The 23,535-nt window shown below is 38.6% G+C and overlaps 2 protein-coding genes across 4 annotated transcripts in view; one reads left to right on the forward strand and one right to left on the reverse strand.

Moving 5' to 3' along the window:
* Positions 1 to 6,439: 6,439 nt before the first annotated feature.
* LOC144639388 (pyroglutamylated RF-amide peptide receptor-like) lies at positions 6,440 to 12,297 on the reverse strand. The gene is made up of 5 exons (XM_078498701.1): positions 12,219 to 12,297; positions 10,825 to 10,975; positions 8,991 to 9,261; positions 8,281 to 8,526; positions 6,440 to 7,430 (listed from the first exon to the last, which is right to left on the reverse strand). Exons 2-5 carry the CDS (start codon positions 10,935 to 10,937, stop codon positions 7,077 to 7,079), a joined length of 984 nt encoding a protein of 327 aa, XP_078354827.1. The 5' UTR covers positions 10,938 to 10,975; positions 12,219 to 12,297; the 3' UTR covers positions 6,440 to 7,076.
* A 2,151-nt stretch (positions 12,298 to 14,448) lies between these two features.
* LOC144637456 (hemicentin-1-like) overlaps positions 14,449 to 23,535 on the forward strand; it is a 211,294-nt gene continuing 202,207 nt past the window's right edge. For all 3 annotated transcript variants that reach the window (XM_078496515.1, XM_078496512.1, XM_078496514.1), the window contains exons 1-6: positions 14,449 to 14,608; positions 15,419 to 15,757; positions 16,143 to 16,424; positions 16,684 to 16,965; positions 17,269 to 17,553; positions 23,158 to 23,439. In XM_078496515.1, coding sequence (XP_078352641.1) covers positions 14,548 to 14,608; positions 15,419 to 15,757; positions 16,143 to 16,424; positions 16,684 to 16,965; positions 17,269 to 17,553; positions 23,158 to 23,439 — 1,531 coding nt within the window. In that variant the 5' untranslated portion in view covers positions 14,449 to 14,547. The remainder of the gene's footprint in view (positions 14,609 to 15,418; positions 15,758 to 16,142; positions 16,425 to 16,683; positions 16,966 to 17,268; positions 17,554 to 23,157; positions 23,440 to 23,535) is intronic.

Consider the following 23,535-nt stretch of genomic DNA (forward strand, 5'->3'; position numbering starts at 1 on the left):
AGTTTAAATAATAGATTGTTCTTTTTACTTCCGACGTTTTTGTGTTATAAAGTTTTAGTAATAGGGGTTGTTTTGGTTTATTACCGTAGCTAATTACTTAAGAGTTCCGCGCTTGTCGCATTTCTAAAAAGTGTTACATTTTCTCAATATTTAATTTAGTTTTCTGATTACTTTACTAAATGAGTCTCGTGCCGATCTCGCTTCTGCTATTCACTTGAATAGGATTAATTAACAACCTGTTGGTCGCTGACTCATCGCGTTTTAACTCTGAATACATTTGCTGACACATCTAGTTTCTTTAATTAATGTTTGGTTACTTAATTTACTGGAGGTGCGAGCGGTCGGCAAGAAACCGCTCGTTAACACTTTCTATCTATTCACTAGTTTTAATTTCGTTCCGTAGTTTTAATTTAGTGTTATTTTAGTTGTAACTTTCACCGCCAAGCAACGAACACTTTTGACAATAAACTCGGAAAGTTGAGTTAGAATTTTTATTAGGTTGCGCTATCCTCAAAGGACTTAATATTCTGTTGTAATTACTTTTCACATCTTGGTGTTAGCGCACTTATTATACTCTGTTAACAATAGACGCATATACACATCGTATATAAGCAACCGCACTTGTTATGCTTTTTGCGATTACATCTCTTGATTACATCGACGATTACAAAATACTCGGAATAAACCGCTGTTGGAACCAACCTGAGTTGTTGCTGTTGCTGTCCGTTCAGTTCGTGGTTAGATCCCGGTACCCAAGAGTGTAACGGCTCTTCCTTGCAAGCGAGTGCCCCATTTGAGTCTAATCTCCCCCGCAAGTTCGTCGCAGTCGTCTCGTTTTCACAAGTTCAGAGTTCGCCCGTTTCCCCGTAAGCACACAAGGAAAACTCTACCGTTACAGTGGTTCGAGAAGAGATTGGTAGCCCGACTGGACGTTTTATCAGCATAGAAGCATCTAAACACAGACAAAGATCCATCCTGTTGGTTTTCAAGACATGTAATCCCTTGAGCGCCGAGGAAAACAATCCGCTCAAGTAATCGTGAGTACAAGTCAATCCTTTTGTATCTTATGAAGTCCGTAAGGAAAGTTTTTAAGAAGAAATTAACGCCGTATAATCTCCGAAGCAGAGGGCCAGCTCCCCACGTCATTCGTTCAAGTACACCCAAAGTCAATAGTGAAGTTCAGGTCTCTTTGTCCGACGAAGAGAATTGTACATTGTTGTGTGAATTACCATATTATAACTCAAGTTTATCTCAAGCCCCGACGCACACGACAAATCCCAGCGAATCAAGCAAACCAGTACATCGTATTCAGTCAGGCGATCAGCCCCGACGCTCAACAGCGTATTCCAGTCCAGATCAAGCAAATATTACTAATAGAGAAGCCATAGACATAAGTATCGCTTCAAGTCACGACTCGCCTATTTTACAACCAAGTTTATCAAAACAACAAACTCCCAGAGGACCGCAAGAGGCGAGCGAAGGCAGTTCGCTCGAAGATTTTTCACCGCTTAACTCCAGGCGATTTCCGACCGGTTCCCGCTCTACTTTAAACGTTGAACACTCAAGTCAAGAAGACATCGAGCCTCAACGAGACTTGAGCGCCGCCCAAATCGCTCATTCACCGGCCGATATTTTAGGTCGTGTAGAAAGTAGAATACATTTGGAAAACTCAAAACAACATTTAAAACAAAACAAAAAAAATACACGCTTCGAATCGGGTTCAAGCGACGATTTTGAAGACACTCTCTCGAATTATAGCAGAGAGGACGTCGTGAAAGACATTGTAATCAACGAAAGAAATCGAATCCAGTCGAATATGGATGCGCAACATCACATGTCAACTTCCGCGGAAGAGGACATATTGCGGGATCTTCAAGAACAGATGGCCGCACTACAAACCCAGATCTGGTACCAACATGCGATGCAGCAACAAACAGTGAACGCTTTGGATCAAGCGCCACTTCCCGAGGCCATAAGCACGCGACGTCCCCCGCCATTTCATGGTTATGATACAGAAGATATTACTCGTTGGCTTGACAAAGTAGAAAATTACCTAACCCTTCGCCGAATTGACCTTGCAAGCCGAACAGCACAGGCGGAGCTTGTAATGAATTTAGCCGGACCTGCCGAAGATTTTTACTACTCCTTGCCTCCTGAACAGAAGTCAACGTATGTAGAACTAAGCAATTCGCTGAGAGAGAGGTTTGCGAACGATAACCAGAGTTGGATTATCTGGCAGGCAGTTTCAACTAGACAGCAAGGCCCGAAAGAACCGTTGGATGCTTATTTAACCGATTTGACTAACAAGTTTCGCCGGTTAAACATTTCCGACGCAGATAAGATGCGTTATTTCGTCCAAGGATTACGTCCAGATGTTCGCAAAACTGTGTTGTTGAGGCAGCCTAAAACCTTCCGAGAGGCAGAGGAAATGGCACGATTAGCATGTTCCGTGGAGACAACGATGAGTAGCACTAGCGCTACTGAAAACCAAACATCAACCCAGCTATTATCACAAGCCTTAACTTACTGGCCAATAAAACCAGTCCCCAGCCCCCAAATTCTGAAGACAAGACACTTATGAGTATGATGGACAGAAATAACACGGTCCTTGCAGAACTAACTGCCTCTCTGGGGAAGCTGGCCAATCCTGACGCCCCAATTGCCAAGGTTTCTTCGCCAACAAACGTAGCCTACTTGGATAGTCAGCCCGCAGTTGCAGCTTTGAACGACGCCTTTCAAGGAAATGCCGGCAACTCCAGTACGATGAGAAATGGCCGCGAGTATCGACATCTGGAAGAAATGATCCAAAAATTAGCCCGTGAAATGGACGCCAGAATAGACGCCCTTACCGCAGCAGAACCATATGGAAATTACAGAGATAGTAACATCGCTCACATAGCCGCGTTTTCTGAAAACAACAAAAGTGAGCCATCGGAGGTTACTGAAGATATTCGCCGTATGGAAAAAAGATTCACCAACAAATTAGAAAATCTGTACCAACGAGTCAGACGAGTTGATAACCGAATAAACAGCCTTGCCCACAGTAACCAAGTCACTCACTCCGAGCTCTCAAACAGCAAAGAACGCAACCGACAGTCCAGACCAGTGTGTTATAAGTGTGGGCGCGTTGGCCATATACAGTACAACTGTTATTATTACCGGCCGTATGACCAGCACCAAGACAAGACAACTGGTCAGAAACAAGCATTGGCCGATGATCAGCAGAAGCAGGAACGTGGTTCCCTGTCAAACGAAAGTAACGCCAACCTGAATCTCAGTGATCTAACCGTAGCAGGTGAAATAGCAGGCCAAGCAGTTCAATTACTCGTGGATACTGGAGCATGCGTTTCAGCCATTGACGAACAATTATTCACGAAGATTTATGGTCAATTCCCGCCTAAAATGACTGATGGTTCCTTATCGTCTGTCCAGACAGTTAATGGAGAGGAAGTGTCCGTATTGGGAAAGATTTCCGTGCCTTTACAGTTACTTGGACGTGAGTATTCCTGTAAGTTTCATGTTATGCAGAACCTCACCTATGATGCAATCCTTGGTCGTGATTTTCTACAAAACAACGGTGCCCAAATTGATCTGGCGGATAGTACTCTTTCCTTCAAAGCAGCAAAACGTCCAAGACAACCTTCCAGTACAACTTCTGTGCCAGTTATTGGATCCTTTCTTCCTTCATCGCGCCCGAAAACGTTTACAGTAAAGAAAACCATCACCACGCATGTTGATCCAGCACCCTTCGCAAAGATTCTCGGGTCCAACTTAGTTCACCGAAGTGAAAAGAACAAAGAATTGGCTTTTCCTCGATCACTCTTAGTTTTAATGCTCATTCTACTGTACCTCCTCACAGCTTCGCACACACAGGAAACCGACAACCCAGTTATTCAGAAACAGCGAAAGTTCTTCGTCCCCAGAACCCCAGATGATATCGTTGGCGATACGCGTGAACGTCGCACCCCAGTTACCCATTCAAAAGTGATCGACCTGAAGCACCCTTATCAAAGTATGGAATCAAAAGAAACCAAAGAAGATAAAATAAAATCATTGAAAACAGTTGATGTCAAGAAAACGTTGAAGCCTTCTTTTTCAAGCCCGTTTACAGTTTACCAGAAGTTACAGGAAGATGACACGAGAGATGTATTTGATGCTATTAACACACAACCTGGAGATCAAGTACCGCATTATTGACTCGTACAGTAATATTTAGAGTAACGAAACGATAGGCAATTAACTTTAGTTGCGGTTCCACTAGAGCTTTTACCCACGGGAAACTGAGACTTTACCCACGGGAAGTCTGTATTTGTGTGTGACCTCTATTCCCGCAGTGATTCTGCCCATGGGAAATCACTATGGATACATCAAAAAGAACAAAAGAATTACCCATGACGTTTCCCGAACCAAGTAGTAGGGTTTATCAGTGGTTTATCTAACCACAAGAGTAGTTCAGCCAATCGGGTGAAAGAAAAAAGTAAATCCGGAAACTGCAGCACATGCTGGGCACATTTTTGTGGTGTTGCGCAAAAATATCGCGGCAAATATCCTGGCACGCACGTACTAAATAACTTAATACAAGACACGCGGCATCAAACATGGCCAACTTTCGAGGTTCACTGTGAGTATATTTTACGAGGGAATACCCAAGCACGTCTTGGCCGGCGAGCAACTTGTAGGCGACGGGTTTTATAAAACAAATACAGCATCTGAAGAGATTGTAGAAATCGTAATCGCAGACGCCTTCTCCGCATTCTTCTTAACACGAAGTTTTGTATAGCTAAATTAACCGGGAATTGCCGTATAAGAAGCAGAAGAACGACCGAAAGCAAACCAGGCGTTTCGCGGTTTGCGATCTCCATGATGCATTAAATTTACACTGCAAGATCGAAAGTTGACCTCGGGTAATTATTTGCAATGTAACCGGAGGTGTTAACCTGACCGGAAACCCAAACCGATCCCAACCCAAGGCAATTACCCACGGGGTTACCTCGGGCAGAGGTCTAGTGGAACCGCAACTTTTGAGTACACAGAATCCACATTTGATATTTCGCAGGCAGAAGCATTATTTGATTAAGTTATATGAGAGTTTTGATATTCGATTTTGCAATGGAAAGCGTGAAGAGACAACGAAAGATTTTACAGGTGAATTAGATATTTGTGACGATAGTTAAAATGTTTACACTAACGTAGAGGAAACAAAAAAAAAGAAAAATTCGTTCCGGGAGACTCGTTGAACACTACTTTACCACTAAGATAGTACATGTAGTTCCACGCTCATTGCGAGACCAGGAGGTCTCGATTTAAGGTGGGAAGAATGTTACGGAGAATTTCCCGTATTTAAGTCATTTATATATTAAACCGTACTTAGCATGTTTATCATTTAAAAAACACTTAAAAAGCCAACAGCGTCTAATTAGCCAAAAATAACCTGTTGATCTGTTATTTTGGTCGTTTAATATAAAAAGGCGTAAAGTTTAAATAATAGATTGTTCTTTTTACTTCCGACGTTTTTGTGTTATAAAGTTTTAGTAATAAGGGTTGTTTTGGTTTATTACCGTAGCTAATTACTTAAGAGTTCCGCGCTTGTCGCATTTCTAAAAAGTGTTACATTTTCTCAATATTTAATTTAGTTTTCTGATTACTTTACTAAATGAGTCTCGTGCCGATCTCGCTTCTGCTATTCACTTGAATAGGATTAATTAACAACCTGTTGGTCGCTGACTCATCGCGTTTTAACTCTGAATACATTTGCTGACACATCTAGTTTCTTTAATTAATGTTTGGTTACTTAATTTACTAGAGGTGCGAGCGGTCGGCAAGAAACCGCTCGTTAACACTTTCTATCTATTCACTAGTTTTAATTTCGTTCCGTAGTTTTAATTTAGTGTTATTTTAGTTGTAACTTTCACCGCCAAGCAACGAACACTTTTGACAATAAACTCGGAAAGTTGAGTTAGAATTTTTATTAGGTTGCGCTATCCTCAAAGGACTTAATATTCTGTTGTAATTACTTTTCACATCTTGGTGTTAGCGCACTTATTATACTCTGTTAACAATAGACGCATATACACATCGTATATAAGCAACCGCACTTGTTATGCTTTTTGCGATTACATCTCTTGATTACATCGACGATTACAAAATACTCGGAATAAACCGCTGTTGGAACCAACCTGAGTTGTTGCTGTTGCTGTCCGTTCAGTTCGTGGTTAGATCCCGGTACCCAAGAGTGTAACGGCTCTTCCTTGCAAGCGAGTGCCCCATTTGAGTCTAATCTTCCCCGCAATTATCGTCGCAGTTGTCTCGTTAACTCAAGTTCAGAGTTCGCCCGTTTCCCCGTACGCAGACAAGGAAAACTCCACCGTTACATAACTTACCGATATCGACATTGTAAGGAGGGTTGCGGGGGGGGGGGGGGGGGGGGGGGGGGGGGGGGGTGAAGGAGGGGGAGAACTTGTTGTGGGAATACATGACCCACATCATGAGTCCCAGCTACTTCAGGCTGAAATGATAAATGTTCACATTACGTAATGTCTTTGTGTTTGAATTTATACACATGCATCAATTAGAACCACTTACGGCAGATCAATAATTTCGAACCAGTCATCATTAGTTGTAACAACGAAGTCAAACCTCCCATAGTGGTTTATACTAGTACCCAACCCATGCTGGTTCTGTACCGTGAAAAATCAACTTCTGTTTAGTTCATTGACATTGCATTGTGCGCCAAATATTTTTATATTTAATTTATTTTAATATTTTATTATTTAATATATTAAAAAAATAGCACTAAAAATACTTACTCGTCGTATATTCGTTCTGCTATTTTTTGCTGTTTTTGGGAAAATTTTAACAATTGCGATAGGATGTGTACCACACAATTTAAAACAACATTATTAGAAAATGGATAAATAAAAAAAATATCAATAGGTTACAGCTTTAATCATTACGTAATAGTGTTTATTTCTGAATATACTAAAAAACTATCCTTCTCATTAAATCTAAATACGAACTAAAACGTTTTCGATGGGAATGTACATAAACAGTTATAGCAGAATTTTCTTTGAAACAAGTCACACCCTGGATGAAGTTCCTGCTGTATGGGCTGTGTGAGTGGTGTTGGTAAAAGTGGTGTCTCGAGGTTGCCGTTTAACACGATTCCTGACTGCTGGGGATCCAGTACAGAATATAATTTCCTTCATCTTCTTTCTGAAGTTTAGGTTTATCAGAGCGTATACAAATGGGTTGGCAGCAGAATTAAAGAGGACCATCGTGTGAATCACAGTGAATACGACTTTATCGATGGCAGTGTAAGATGTACTGTCCTCGACGACATGGGCAACTGCGTCAGTCAGCCAACAGATTCCAAATAATGTCGTGACAGTTATGACCATCAAGGTTACTCGCTTACGAACCTTCACGACACCCTGTGTATGAAAAATATTCTTGAATGATTATGAGTTAGTAACTGATTTGAATCAAGAAAGCTTCTTGAAAATAAGTTGTGGGAAATTGAGCAACTTCAATACAACCTCAGTATGTGACAAGTACGATGCCATAATTATATTGATCCGTAGTGAAGCAGTTATAACGTCCTTGTCACAAAGTCACAATATCCCAAACACGATGTTACAAATAAAATAAATAAATAAATAAGTATTTATTTGTCTTTATTTCATTCGATAAAATACATATCAAAAGGTACAATGGTAAAAAAATATTTAAAAAAGAGCTAAATACAGGAATAAGAAAAAGAATTAAAAATTAGTTACAATATTATGACAATTATAATGACATCACTAACAGAATGTCACAATCCCACTTTCGCAATCACGATGTTACAGTAACATTGTCACGATAAACATGACAAAGTCACAAGCACAGTGTAGCAATCGCATTTTCACAGCCTCGAAGTCACAAACCCAATTCACAATCGCAATGTCACAAAATAATCGCAGTCTCATAATCACAATGTCGTAATGACAATGTCTCAAAAACAAAAGTTACGATCATGTCACAGTCCCGAATTCACAGTTACAATGTCACAATTGCAATGTCGCAGTCGCAATGTTACAAACACAATGTAAAATCACAACACCTCAGTCACAGTCACACTCACAATAGCACAATCGCAATCTTGTAAAGCATTGCAAACATCAAAATATTACTGCAATGTTGATCGCTGGAGTTAATGGAAAGAAGAACTATTGGTGGATTGCATGAGCGTGCGCATACTATTGTATGAGCCGGTACGTAAAGAACATTCTCGTCACTTACCCTTTGTTGGTCGGTGAGCTGACTGTTGTCATGACGTTTGAACCATAGAATAAACACCACTCTAGCGTATAAGCCAGCCATCAGTGCCACAGAGAAAAGAACCAAAACAAACCACACCCAAGAAAAAGCCATGGGCATCCACTTTTCAGGCCAAAAAGAATGGCAGAAGTTCCCTTTTACGTTCATGACTAGGAACAGCGGGATAGTAAGTACCAGTGCGAAGGTCCAAGAACCAAAAATTAACACCTAAAAGGTAAAGTGTACAACTATCGACAGTGATTCTATAAAGTAAAGTAAAAAAAAAAAAGCAGGGTCCCAAATGGTTTAAGGGCTCCAGGGTACCAGCAATTCACGCAATAATTCCTTGGGACAATCATTCTAACATCTATTTAACAATTATCCTGCGAAATCGCGCGGAATATCGCCTGATACTTAGCCGACGAGGCCGTAGGCCGAGTTGGCTAAAATCAGACGATATTCCGCAAGATTGAGCAGGATAATTGTTTTATTATTCAACAAATTGTCAACAAAACACATTTTGCAGATAGAAAAACTGTTATTATGCAGCGCTTTACAAGATTTTGAACGAATCTTCGCATGTGTTGAATAATAAAACGTGATATTCAGTGCTACCAATTCGCAGAAATGGAGAACCCCTTTCCCCAAAAAGCAATGTTGCAAGATTAGTATAAAATGCGTAAGTGACGCACCTTCAGTTTACACTTGGTAAGTTGGCCCTCGTTACCAAGAGGATGAACAATTGCATAAAATCGTTCAATGGCGATCGCAACCAGAGTGACAGCCGAGGATACTGCTCCAACCCAGGCGATGTTTCCACCTATCAATAGCTGGCATAAAACAGTACCAGTCTTCCCGCCTGGGAGGGTGGAAACAAGCTTCAAAAAAGTGTCTGGTGCAATGAACGTCGCGTACATGATATCTGCTACAGCCAGATTTACAAGCAGGCAATGGATGGGTTTCCTGTAAGATGAAATAAATATAAAAAGCATTGCTAAAGTAGATCCTTGTACCGATATCCCAAACTATATTTTGATAACGATGCTCCAACTGTATCAGCAAATCAAACAATAAAGGCAAAAATCAATTTTATATCCTAAGAAATGTTAAAATGAAAATGAACGCCCTTTCTTGGTTGTTTGGTTGCACGTTGTGTGAAGTCGTTTTGCATTAGGCTCTGTAAACGAGGTTATGACGCTTCATCTCATTTTGTACATATATATAAACCACTTCTTCTTGTGGTAGCCTGTTGAATAGCTAAAGCACATGAAATAGTAATTCTGCAAAATATACGGGAAGACTCCGCCTGAAAGGGTTCCTTTGTCAGCACGAAAAGTTTAGAAAACGGACGGGATTTCACGTGTTGGATTATCGACAAAGGAAGAGGACACTCTATCTTAGGTATATACAACGACCGTTCAAATCATCTTGAACAGACCTACGAAACGGTTAATTTATCTAAGTCTTTTAAAGGATTGTTCACGTGAAAATTTTGAAAAATGGTTACAAGATTCCCACTGTAGATGTGTGAAAGAACTGCCATTTAATATCGAATGTACAATGGATTCCTGATTTATCGAACCTTCGTGTTTTTTCGGAACTCCCAATAACTTATACCAAAAGTCGTTCCCTTTACCTTAGTTGAACATTTTAATTTTACTCCCAATTTCCAGGGCCGTAAACAGACCTTTGCCATAGACGAATCTAGGGGATTCTGGGGGTATGCCCTCCAGAAAATTTTGAAATCTAAAAGGTTCTGAAACTCTTTATTCGACATTTCTCATAAAGTATTTCTTGAGAAAAATCAATCTCGTTCAATTGGGATTATTTTCCAAACCAAACATATTTTCTTTTCAATTTTTGGTTAAAATCTAGACGGGACAAGTGCCTACCCAAGACAATTCTGTTGGGAAGGTCGCCAAGTTTTCGCTCCCCCACCCCCCTCATTCAATGTTGAAGTATACCTAGAGACTTCAATCACAGCATATTGTCTATCATAATGTTCAGTAATACTTCAACATTGATATGGGGGAGAGGGGGCCCCATACACCTTGTGTACGTACCTATAGATCAAATTTATCTAAAACTTGTTGAAATCAAAGCGATCATGTGTAACCTTCCCAAGGACTAATGTCTTGGGTTGTTGTAGTCTTCTTTCTAGTTACGGCCTTGATTCTCGATCTTTCGATTTCTCGAGCCAATTTTCTTTTCCCATGCAGGTTGGAAAAATCGGGATTCCCGCTGTAAATCGAAAGGTTATCTCGATAGTAGATTGGTACATATAAAGGTAAGGGTTTTGACCTCGGGGCGGGTAATCCCCGTATAAAATATATTTTAGTGCCTCCCCCCCCCCCCCGTCCTCCACCTCCCCGGAAAATACTTTTTATTCGAGTATTCTGTAGGTTCGAGTATTTGATGTTCCAGAAATCGAAAATCTACTGTATATTTCTTAAATATAAAATTGCAGTGCAGGACGTCAGTAGCGTATAAGATAACAATATCATAGTTATTTTAGCTTACGCCTACCTCATATCTCTATTTTTCATTATTATCGCACACACGAGAGCATTTCCGACGATATCTACAACGACCAGCATGGAGTGCACCGTTGCTATGACAATACCTGATGAGTCGAGCATGACTGAAAGGTGTAGATAATGCTACACAGTTAAACAACCTGAATAAAAGAAGCAATAAGGATTCATAAATTATTGATAACTGAAGATCGCCAATAACCAGTACATAAATAATAGAGACTAAAAATATAAGTGATAATCGCTAGTCCCGCCCGATAAGCGATGCAATAGTTTGGAACAATATGAGACGCGGAAAACATTAGACGAACGCAAATAATACCAAAAAAAAAAAACGTTCATAATGTCAAAACAGCAAATGGTTAATGAACATCGCAAAAATAAATTGAACAGCTGGCAAATTAATCCACCTTGCACAAAATGTCAATCGAACCGCGCTAATGGTAGATCGATTTATACTTTTTTTCATTTTTTTAGATTCATTTTTTTTTGTGGTTAAAATGATCTACATGTGAACGATCGCTGTTTTACCTGTGCGCCTTTAACAAGTTTCATATTGTTTATTTTATAAATGGAAGACTTTGTTTGCAACGGAACGCCATAGGTTCTAATATTTGCAAAAAGGTTCATTGATTATTCCAATTTATAGCCGTGAGTAGCTTGCATTTACATATCAGAGAATTTTCCTTTTCTTTTATACCCCCCTTTACACGGGAAAAGACGAAATCGTCCCGTTTATTTGCCTTTTTCTTTTAGTAACTTGTTAGAATATTGTCAAGATGTTATTTTACATTTCGCAGCTTGCTTAAATATCTAGTATATCTATCTGAGTCATTATTTGCTATACTGAGCGGGTTCTTATTCTGGTTAACAAAAATGCAATTTAAAAACAATGAAATGTTCTTGTCACGAACGTGGGACAAAGGAAAATCTGAGTCCCGAAATTATTCTAATTCATGACCTCCCAGCTACGGCTTGGGCACTCTAGTCACTGAACTAGGGAAAGACTCTTGATAAGCTAAGCCATTTGCAAGGTTCGTATGTGACACGCGTCATCCATACTTCTAGAATCAGCAACTTTTGTGATAAATAACAAAGGATGTTAAATGTTGAGCTCGGTGAATGAAATGATAAAGATGAATCTTCGTTTGTCACGAGCGTGAGGCAAAGAAAAAACTGAGTCCCTGACAGGATTCGATTTTGTTTTGCAATATTTTTAGAAAATTCAAGGACTTCAAAGAAACGAGTCTAAAGAGGTTCATTTGCGAATGCTTGAAAACCGCGAAAACCCTGGAACACCTCCTCCCTGTTTTGTGTTCATTGTTGCAGTTTCCCATATAATTATAGTCTAGCTGTTAATTGTTTGTAAAACCAAGTTTAAATTACCTGAAAAATGTAGTCTTCATCCGTGTCGTAGTTTCGATTCGTAGCTACCAGCATAAACTGTTGGCGAATGTTAAAAACCTCGCAGCTGATGTTTCTATTAATTTGGGGGAGTTCGATCAATCAATCAATCAACCAATAGTGGTTTTGAAAAGGGTATTATGTATGTGTTCTTTTTGCATATAAATTAATGACTCAAATGGCTTTTGACGTTCACGTCTGCGATTCCTAAACAAGTTTTCTTGCCAAAATGGAGCATTTGTATGCGAATTTATCGAACACGAGACCATTTTTATTACATTTCTGAGAAGAGAGAGATATGCAATAAGATGAGAAGCGGTGTAATTCAGTCGATCTCCCAGTTGTTTGGACATGTTATGAGACACTGAATATTGACATATCTCCTCAATCGAAACTAAAACAAAGAAGCAAACGAAAAAAAAAAAATCGTAAAAAATGGTATGCTATGTCAGGTCACGTTCGAGGAAATTAAGAGTGATAATTATTGGACTGGACGTGTTTCTTTGTGTCCTCTCCAAAAAAATGACTTGAACTTCAATCCATTTTGCGCCTTGTTAGCATACAAAAACGGGCTACACGAATTTTTTCTATAGCTATATATACACAGTGTATTCAGTTCCGAGAGACCTTGGCAATCTGTCCATTGTTCTTAAGGCAGCAAACGTCCAATATTTTAAGTAAAAAGGAAACCTCTCATTTTTTTATGAAAACATGTTTCAACAGAAACGTCCGTCGAAAGCAAGTATATGAATATATATTTATTATTATATGAATAGATATAAAGACATAAATATGTTAGCTAATTTCCTTTTTTTTTGACACTGAATAAGGTGTTTCCGAATAGCATGCAAAACAAATTAAATAGTTTATATGACAGCAAAAAGAACAAGTGACGGATACAAGTAAACATGCACAAAAAAATTAAGTGAAAGCGACAAACAGGCATGGTAAAGTTGTTGATTTAAATTGACAGTGTCACTAAGATTTAGTGCTACATGATATTCAATAAAGGTGTTGGTATTTATGTGAAATCCACTAGTAGTGGCCTTGCCTTGCTACTAAAAATTTCGCATGGACGAGAAAGTAGGAAAAAAAAAGCCGAAAAGTTGACAATGTAGGCCAAACGTTTTCTAATTTGACAGTGTTTCTTGGAATAAAATCAGTAAAAAGCCATTAATTAGGGTTTATTGACATCTTAGAGAATCAATTTATGCCTTTCGTTAAATGTTTAAAGGCTATTTTATTGATCAGTGAGTCCACCCACATAATTCTAATACTTTAAAGATAAACTTAGAAGGCTTCTCGTGATACAGCCCCTTTTAAAGCAGGCTCTCCTAAATAATAAATAGCTTCCTTAATTTTGATTTAAAACTTAGTGTCGGCGGAATCCAAGATGGTTAAAAACTCCGTAGAGCACCAACATTCCCGCGAAGCCTGTAGGAAGGGTAGACCAGGGTTTTAGGTATTCAGGGGGTTTCCAATTGGGTATACTGAATTTAACGTCAAAATTGAGGCTTTTATGGGTATAAAGTACACTGTGTTTTTCTAAATTTTGGTATTTGCATAATTTGAAGAGGAAATTGTGTAGGTGTTTTGTAGACATTGGGGCTTTTATTCGAATACAAATGCTTGCGTACGCGCGTAGACAAATAGTTACCAGTGGCTTCATCAATAAAAGCTAACACTACAGTTAGCAGGAAAAACTTTTTAATGAGTGAATTGTTTATTTTCTGTAGATATCTCCACATGTCTCTTTTACTTACTTCTTAAGCACAATGGAAGTTATTGAATGAAAAACCTAAAGGTAGTCTCTTCACTTTAAAGAATATTTGGTACACGTATTCACTTTGAGTTGGTTTTGTGTCCTGGCGTTGTCAGACAACTTCCTTATATTATAGTTTGCGGTCCAGCGGGGATGCTTCAAGGCAAAATTGCAGTGGGACTACGGCCTTGTTCAGCATGAGTTTTACTTGTAACACTCAAAGCACGGGGCCCCGTCGACGTCCAGAGGACAAACAATTGCGCATGTTTCCATTCCTGAACTTGTTCTAGGAAAGATTGAATCAGTCTAGCAACATGAAGGTAGGTTCCTATAATGCGTGACCGAAGAAAGTAAATTATTAACTAGACTAACATTACAGGTGAAATTCATACCAAATGTCAGGCTCGGAATATTACGCAATCGCATTCGCATTTACAGCGAGACGTCTGATCGCCAACGTCAACGTGACTTTATAACGTCGGAACATTTAAATGGAAGCACTGTTGATAGACTGATCTATCTAAAACAACATCAGATACATGGTGTATTATGAAGATGGCGTTTCAACTCTTCCTTCTCTGTAGTCTGTGCTTATATATGGCCATTGAAGGTGAGCTATGAAGCTTTGAACTGAAACACTAAGATGTAATTAGCATGCAGCCTTTTTTAAACTTCATGTAGCTGAGCTACATGAAGTTCTTTTATGTACTGTTAAATTAGATTCCCTCCTAGTGTCCAGCAAAGTTTTAAAAACGAATAATCTGATGTGATTAAGGGACAGCATAATTCAGGCTAACTAACGATTTATTTGAAGTTTATTTGTGAGAGAAGACTGGAAAGGTCAGTCACCTACAAACATAGATGTCTTGACATGAGCATCATCAAATTACCCACAGGAAATGTTAAGGAAAGAATAGTTTGACGAACTGAAAAGTGAATACAACTGCTGCCATGTTAGTCAACTATTACTAAGGCGCTAAACTAAAAGTTAGGTTTGACGTTCACCGTCTTTCATTTTGATTCATGCAACGTTACACGAGATGTCGCTTGAACGCTTGCACGGTTTTAGATTTCCGTGCTCCTTATCGATCACACAACTAACTTTCTATAAATTATTTGTTTTTATTTCCAATTAAAAATGTTAACACCTCTGATGGCAAACAAATGATTTTTTTTTTTTCGAGTTCTCGATTTCCATGTAATTTAGTTCGGTTAATAACGATTCGCACTCGATGACGTGACAAACAAACATGTCCGGAAACCATTTCAGAAAGGACTCCTCATTACGCTAGGACTAGATAAGAATATGTCGACTTCTTTTTTTTCTTTTACAAAATAGACCAGTTTCAGGACGAAAAAGGTTATGCTTTGGGCACATTGTGAGATTAAAATAAAAACATATATTGTTGTTTTCCATCAGGCACTGCACCAGCATTTACTGCAGAGCCCTTAAACCCATCCCTTGTTGTGGAAGGCAACAACCTCACTCTGGAATGGACGTACAACTTTGGAAGTGGATCATTCCGTCAGCTGTTATTTGGAAGTGCTAAGACCAATGACATAGTGGACGAATTGGACAGTGACATTGTGCCATATATAAATTCTGCACACAAGGGACGTTTAGTAGTGAATGTTACAGAAAGCTATACATTAATAACGTTCCTGAGAGTGAATAGAACAGACAGTACAACCTACACTTTGACGATAAGCAACAGCAACAGATATAGGGCTAAGAGTCAAGTGGAAATATCAGTTCAGTGTAAGTACGAAAAGACAAATGATTAACACAAGAAACTATGCGATAAGGAGGAAAAATCGATATTGCACGAAAACAGGTATTATATGCTTTAAACGGAGGGCGTTATTAGGCCTAATCAAAGTGTCTTGAAATTTATGACCAAGAAATTGTGTCCGTAACGGTAAATATAACACAATATCAAAACTTTAATAAATTAATGTAAATTATTTTAAATTTATTAACTTTTGATTTTATGTAGATTAGTATTTGTTTCATTCGCTAGATGATTTGCTTTTTAATAATTCAATGTAAATCATTTCAAATTAACCCGCAAATTTATTAACGTTTGATTGTATGTAGATTATTATTTGTTTCATTTTCTAGACGATTTGCTTTTTAATTACAGATTTAGATCAACCTAAGGTTACTCCTTATCCGCTAAATGCCGGAGAAGGGGATGACGTGACTTTATCCTGTAACGCTGATGGAAATCCAGAACCGACAATATCATGGACCAGAAATGGATCTCCTATGAGTACACCTGGCAGTTCCAGAATCACTTTTTCAGATAACAAAAAGCAGTTGACTATAACGAATGTGAACAGGACAGACAGTGGAGAACACCGATGTGTGGCGAGCAACAGTCTTGGAAATGACACCTCCAATGCTGCTACACTGAATGTCCAATGTAAGTACAGAGCTTAGGTAGCCAAGAACTTCTAATGTTACGTGCTTCTAAGTTTAATAAAACAACAAATAACTTTCGTTTAACACTGTCTTTTTACAACCCTTTAACTCGAAAAGGTTTTATTTTAAGATTTTATGTTTTAATTCATACTTACTGTAGCAAGTCAACTAGTTTATTATTTTTTTATTTAAATATATATTTTTGGTAGTTTCTTGCCTTTTATTTTGTACATTATTAATTTGCCATTTTATGATTACAGATCCATCTGAGATCACTGCTCATCCTCGGAATAAAACTAGAAAAGAAGGACAGAACGTGACTTTATCTTGTAACGCTACTGGGAATCCAACACCAAAAATATCATGGACCAGAAATGGATATCCTGTAGATACAAGTGGCAATTCCAGGATAAGTTTCTCAGAATACAGTGAGCAGTTGACTATAACGAATTTAATCAGAGTAAACAGCGGTGAATACCGATGTGAGGCGAGCAACATCATTGGCAACGATACCTCAAATGCTGCTAAGTTGGATGTGCAATGTAAGTGGTCTGCGTTGTTTTAATCGATCAAAAGCGAACAGTACTGTCACTTTAGTCGAGAAAGCATTTCTTTCGTTGCGGCATTGGCACAAAACATGGAGTTGGCTTTTCCAAAAAAAAAAATAGTGAATTCAGTTGTAGATGATTTGACAAAATTTATCAAAAAATAGTAACACTGTAAGTGTTGGCAGTGTCCAGCAAAAGTATTACTTACATAAGTAAGTTTCCTGTAGTACTGAAAATACCTTTTGCAGATTTGAAATATCCCCTTTGTTGCAATAATGATTGTTTTATTCGTTACAGCTCAACCCAAGATCATTATTGCTCATCTTCAGAATACAACAGCAATAGAAGGAGATGACGTGACTTTATCTTGTAACGCTACTGGAAATCCAAAACCGACAATAATCTGGAGTAGAAATGGATCTCCTTTAAATATAAGAAACAATTCCAGGATCATTTTTTCAGAAGACAATGCGCAATTGACTATAATGAGCGTGAACAGGACAGACAGTGGAGAATACCGATGTGTGGCAAACAATATCCTCGGAAACGATTCCTCCATTGCTGCTACACTGGTCATACAATGTACGTACAGTAGTTATTATTGTATTAGTCATAGCCGTCAGTTTTATTTCAATGTCGTCCAAACTTGGATGCTCAGTGCCGAGTACGATAAATGAAATTTCTATGGCTTCGTCAAATTGTACTTTAAAATGTGGCAACACCTCAATCGAAAGTCGGCTTTGACACGTACCTTTGCCATGAGGGTAAAGGTGGTGGCCAAATTTTGATTACGGTAAAGACCGTGTATGATTTGGTTAAAAATAGTACGCCTTTGACGTTTACAAAAAGGTAGTGGCAAGGCAATGTGAAATATATTTTGTGCTAATTCGCGTGAAATCCGTTATTAACTTAAAGTTTGACACCCATCTTTGTCTCGTTTTTGATGCGAACCGAAAGTGCATCACAGCCAACTTTGAAAGTAGGCAGATTAACCTTTATTCGAAATCAATTCCATTGCAACTCCCCGGCGTTTTAACGGAAACCCACAGATCTCAAAAGCAAGTACTTCAATTCACTTCTATTACAAAAAATGAAATTTAATCTTTTTTTTTTTTTTTTTTTTTTTTTTTATTGAGAACAACAAATTTTCTTACAATACTAACAATACTTACAATACCACAAATTACTTAAACAAAACTAACATTACTTACAATACTAACATTAACTACATTACTTACAGTTACTAACAGTACAAGAAAACATTGTAAACAATACTGACAATACCTTATATCCTAATAAAATACTGGTGTTACCTACCATATTAACAATACTATCTAATTTACAATACTGTATTTGCTTATTACTTATTTAAATCTACATATATATTTCTCTCTTTTTTTTTCTTTTCTTTTTCTTTTGTTTTTTGCTATGCTTTCAGTGATACTAACAATGCCTCGTGCCACAATTACAGTGCAAAAAGGAAAAAAAAAAAAAAAAAAAAAAAAAAAACATTTGAAAAAAAAATAAACCAACACTTGGTTTACAGAAACTAGATTGGTGGATAATTCAAACGGATAAAACATGGAGATAATTTATAGGGAAAAATGTGTAGAGGAGATTAACAGAGAAACATCTTCCACTTGTTTGTGAAGGCGGTCAAACGATTACTATGCAAAGCTATTTGTTTTTCAATTTGAATAATGGAATTCAACTTACTCAAGAAAACAGACAAACAAGGAGGCGCTCCGCCTAATTTCCGGGAGTAAAGATGATATCTCGCAATTAGAAGCACAAGATCAACGGCTGTGTTAGTCGGGATTCTTAACAGCCCCATCAAATGGAGATCTGTGAGAACAAACTCAGTCCCAAAGCCCTTTTGAAAGAGAAATTGTTTAATATCTTCCCAAAAACATTGCGTTATGGGACAGTTCAAGAAAAGATGGATGATAGTCTCTGTTTGTTTTGCACAGAAGCAACATTTATTTGAAGGTATAAGATTGATTCTCTGCAGAAAATCATTCGTGGCAATCCTCCGATGTAAGAATTTAAAATGGAAGGTTCTTAATTTGGTGGACGCCGTACAATTGAAAGCAATTGTGTATGCTACTTTCCAGTCTACCTCACAGTCGTTCTGAACATGAAGGTCTCTCAGCCATTTTACTTGGCTTCCAATGGGTGGGATTTTTTCTCTCTTTAAAAGAGAGGTATACACAAAATGATTGATCTTACTCTTAGAGGTAAGATCAGCTAAAGATACTCCTTTCATAATGTTATTGTCTGGCGTCTGAGGATTATGTAGCTTCCTTATAAATGACCTTATAGCTGAAAGAACGGCAAATGATTCAAACCATTTTAGCTCGGGGAACTTAATCCTCAGCTCGTCGTACCTAAGCAGGGTGCCATTCTCGTCCAATAAGTGGGAAATTTTGCAAATTCCGTGGTTGAACCAATGTTTATGGAAAACGGGTCGGTCGTTTATTCGAATAAGAGAATTGTACCAGATGATCTGGTCACCAACATTTACATCAGTGATGTCAGTGACATCCGTAAAATGTAACTCTGCCCAGGCTTCCAGTACCTCTTGGACGAAGGGGTTACAGACCCCTAACGTGGGGATGTCGTCTTTGTGAAGATTGCAGGTGAAAATATCCCTTCCTCCATGCTTTTTAAGACTGTCCTCGAAAACAAATTTCCATTTCCCATCATTTGTCGGATCCAGGTATTTTTGGATCCAGGAGACTTTGAGAGATTGATTGAACTTGTTTATATCAATCATTTTTAGGCCGCCCTCCTTGTAATCTTTGGTTATAAATATCCTTTTAACCTTATCTCCTTTACCATCCCAGAGAAAATCGAAAAACATTTTATTGACTTTTTGTAATGCTTCTACGGAGGTGGTTAGCGGCGTTAAAATATAGACCAGTTGGGAAACCAGGAGACTTTTAATGATGGTAATTTTTCCGATTAAACTGAGCCTCCTAAACTGCCATGATTCAATTACACTTTCTATCTTTTTGATCCTTACCTCGTAATTGCAGCGGAGCATTGTCTTCCTGTCTGTTGCAAACCAAATTCCAAGTGCAAATACTTTTCCTTTCACCCAGGAAATTTCCGATTTGTCACATTTTATTGGTTCTCTTTCTTTTGCTGAACCCACCCATAGCACTTTTGTTTTCTCGTAATTCACCTTGAGCCCAGAGATTATGTGAAATCCGTCCAAGACTGCAACTGCACGAAGAAATGAGCCCTCAGAACCGTCGAGTATTAAGGTTGTATCGTCGGCATATTGGCTTAGTTTGTGTTCTACTTCATTCGTTTCAAACCCCTTTATGTCTTTATCCCTTCTTATAAAATTGGCTAGTATCTCAGCTGCTATTATGAACAAGTATGGGGACATTGGGCAGCCTTGCCTGACCCCTCTACCTAAGATGAAATGCTCTGAGACCCAACCGTTGTTTTGGATGGCGCTGGAGACATCTTTGTAGAAAAGCCTGAACCAGTTCACCAGCGAGGGCCCGAAACCGAAGTGTATGAGAGCTCGTTCTATAAAAGACCACTCGATCGAATCAAACGCCTTTTCGAAGTCTACAAACATCAGGAGACCGGGTTTATTCGTATTATCCGCAAAGTTTATTATTCCATCAATTAGTAAAATATTTTCGGCGATGGAGCGTCCTTTTAGGAAGCCGCTCTGGTCATTGTCAATAATTTTTGGAAGTACACGTTTAATTCGATTTCCAATCGCCTTAGCTGCAATTTTGTAGTCACAATTCAGAAGAGTGATTGGCCTCCAATTTTTTAGGAGAATGGGGTTTTTGTCTTTCTTCGGTAAAAGAGAAACTATACCTTGCCTCTGGGTGACGGATAATAGCCCCTTTTGGAAGGACCAGTTGATTGCATTCACAAAAAGAGTAGAGATGTCATTCCAAAAGAATTTATAAAACTCTGCTGGGAAGCCGTCTGAGCCTGGGGATTTATTTGATTCCATTGTCTTAAGGGCACTCAAGCATTCATTGGCACTTAGAAGGCCTTCGCAGGAGTCTTTGCAGTCTTCATCAAGTCTCACACTATTATCTCTTGGGAAGAAATCCAAGTCCTCCTTGTTGTTTTGTATTGTTCTACTACTATATAAATCACTATAGAAATTCACGCATTCTTGAAGGATGTCGTGATCGGAGGTTAAAGTTGTGTTGTCAGCTTGGCGAAGTTGGCATAGAACCTTACGTTTAAAATGTCGCTTTTCTAAGTTAAAGAAGTAGCTTGAGTTTTTCTCGCCTTCGTTGTACCACCGAGTTTTAGACCGCAAGATGGATCCCTTAGTTTTATATTCATAGATTTTTTCTAGGCTTTCTTTTGCCTCACTCAATTGTTGACTAAGTTCTTCTTTCAGTTGAGGGGGAATGGGTTCTTCAACTTTTTTCTCCAAGTATGCCACCTTCGCATGCAGATCGTCCTCCTCCTTACGTCTGGAAATAGCTTTCTCCTTTCCATAAAAAAATTGAAGCTTCTCTTACCTTAAGTTTAATCATCTCCCATAACAAAGCATCATCGACATTGTTGTCATCTTTGTAATCTTCACATGTCTGGGAGATAACTGTTTTAACCCGGTGTGTAAAATCTACATCTCCTAAAAAGGAGGTGTTCAGTTTCCATAAGCCGGGACCTCTGGGATTTTCAGTGACACCTAGGCTCAGGGTAATCATAGAATGGTCAGTTTTGTATCCAGGAGTAATTTCAGAATTCGTTACTTTGCCATATAGCCCGCAGCTGATCAGGAAAAAAATCAAGACGGCAAGATATTTCGGGGTTGCGTCTTCTCCAGGTGTATCGCGTCGTGAGCGGATTTCGGTCCCGCCAGATATCGCCTACGTCGAGATTTATTTGAACTTTTCTTATTTCAGCCAAAGCCTTTTTATGATAGGTGTTAGCGTTGCCTCCTTGTTTGTCTAACTCTACATTTAACACCAAATTAAAGTCTCCGCCTATGACAATATTGTCGCAATCAAAATCATGCATTCGATTTGTAATATTTTGAAAGAAACTAGGGTCATCCTTGTTTGGAGCGTACAGATTAACTAACGTGAAACTCAGGTTGGCGGCTTTAATATCTAGGATAATGAAGCGGCCTCCTGGATCAATATATTCCTTGTTTAATATGAAATCGAAATTGTTTTTAAATAGAATAGCCACACCGGCTTTTCGACTACTGTCGCACCCGAAGAGTGCTTTATAGCCCCATTCGTTTTGCCACAGGTCTCGTTTTTCATTTGTGCAGTGCACTTCTTGCAAAAAGAAAACTTGGAAATTTTTCTCTCTTAGCCATTTGAAAGTTTCTCGACGTTTGGCTTCCCCTGATAAACCTCTAACGTTCAAAGAACATATATTTAAGAAGTGTGATGGTGAAAACAATTACCCTGCTTTAGAATCCACTCAATCAAAACATAGCAGCCATTAAATAGAGACACTAATAATACACCTATTATGAACAATATAAACAACTTGTACGAAAAAAACAGGAACAAATAATAAAGTGGACAATAGCCATTGATAATTAACACGTATACCTGAACCTTACGCAGGACTAACATAATTACTACAGTAATTAAAACAGAACTTAAGAGTAATGGGCGTGCGGAATGATCGTAACTTTAAGCGCAAAGCGGAAAGCAAGATTAATATGCTAATTCGAGACTCCGCAACAAAAATAAGAAAATAATCTAATGTTCAAAGGATACGAGACGAAATTAGCAAGTTTGTGAGGAATGATCCTGTAAAGGACTGTTCGTATAGTACCTACTTGTCTTGATGTTGAGCAACATTCGATCGCCATTTCTTAGGAATCTTGTCAAACGTGTATTTCTTTCCATTGATTAGTAGCCGGTCGCCAATGATCGCCGCCTTGGTGCCTTCGGTTTCCCTTGCTTTTTTAAGCGCTGGAATTAAAATATCCCTCCGAATCTCGCGTACGTTGTGGGGCAGGTCTTCCGCAATCTTTACCGCAGAGTCCCTGAGATTAAAGCGCTGTCGCCAGGTAAAATCCCTGTCTGCTCGGCATGTAAAGCGTGCAATAATTGGCCTTGGCTTGGAGTTTCCAGATCTTTTCCTTCCAAGGCGATGGGTGCCACAGAAACAGAAATGGAGATCTTAATCTTACATTGCGTTCTTTGTTTTATGTATGTTTTGTAGATCAACCTAAGATCGCTTCACACCCACTCAGTACTATTATAAAGGAAGGACGTAACGTGACGTTATCTTGTAACACTGATGGAAATCCAGTACCGACAATATCATGGACCAGAAATGGAGATCCTGTAGATAAAAATAAAAATTCCAGAGTCAGTTTTACAGAAAATAAAAAGCAGTTGACAATAATAAATGTGAACAGGACAGACAGCGGAGAATACCGATGTGTGGCAAACAACAGTGTTGGAAATGATACCTCTAATGTTGCTACACTGGATGTCCAATGTATGTACAGTATTTGGTGTTGCTTTCTCACTGTTTATTGATTTATTTAAACATTTCTATTGTAAAACACTGCTTCGCGACTAAATTAACTTTAAC

The sequence above is a fragment of the Oculina patagonica genome, chromosome 14 (genome assembly GCF_052425735.1).
Source record: "Oculina patagonica isolate OP01 chromosome 14, crgOcupat, whole genome shotgun sequence".
NCBI classification, from domain to species: Eukaryota; Metazoa; Cnidaria; class Anthozoa; order Scleractinia; family Oculinidae; genus Oculina; species Oculina patagonica.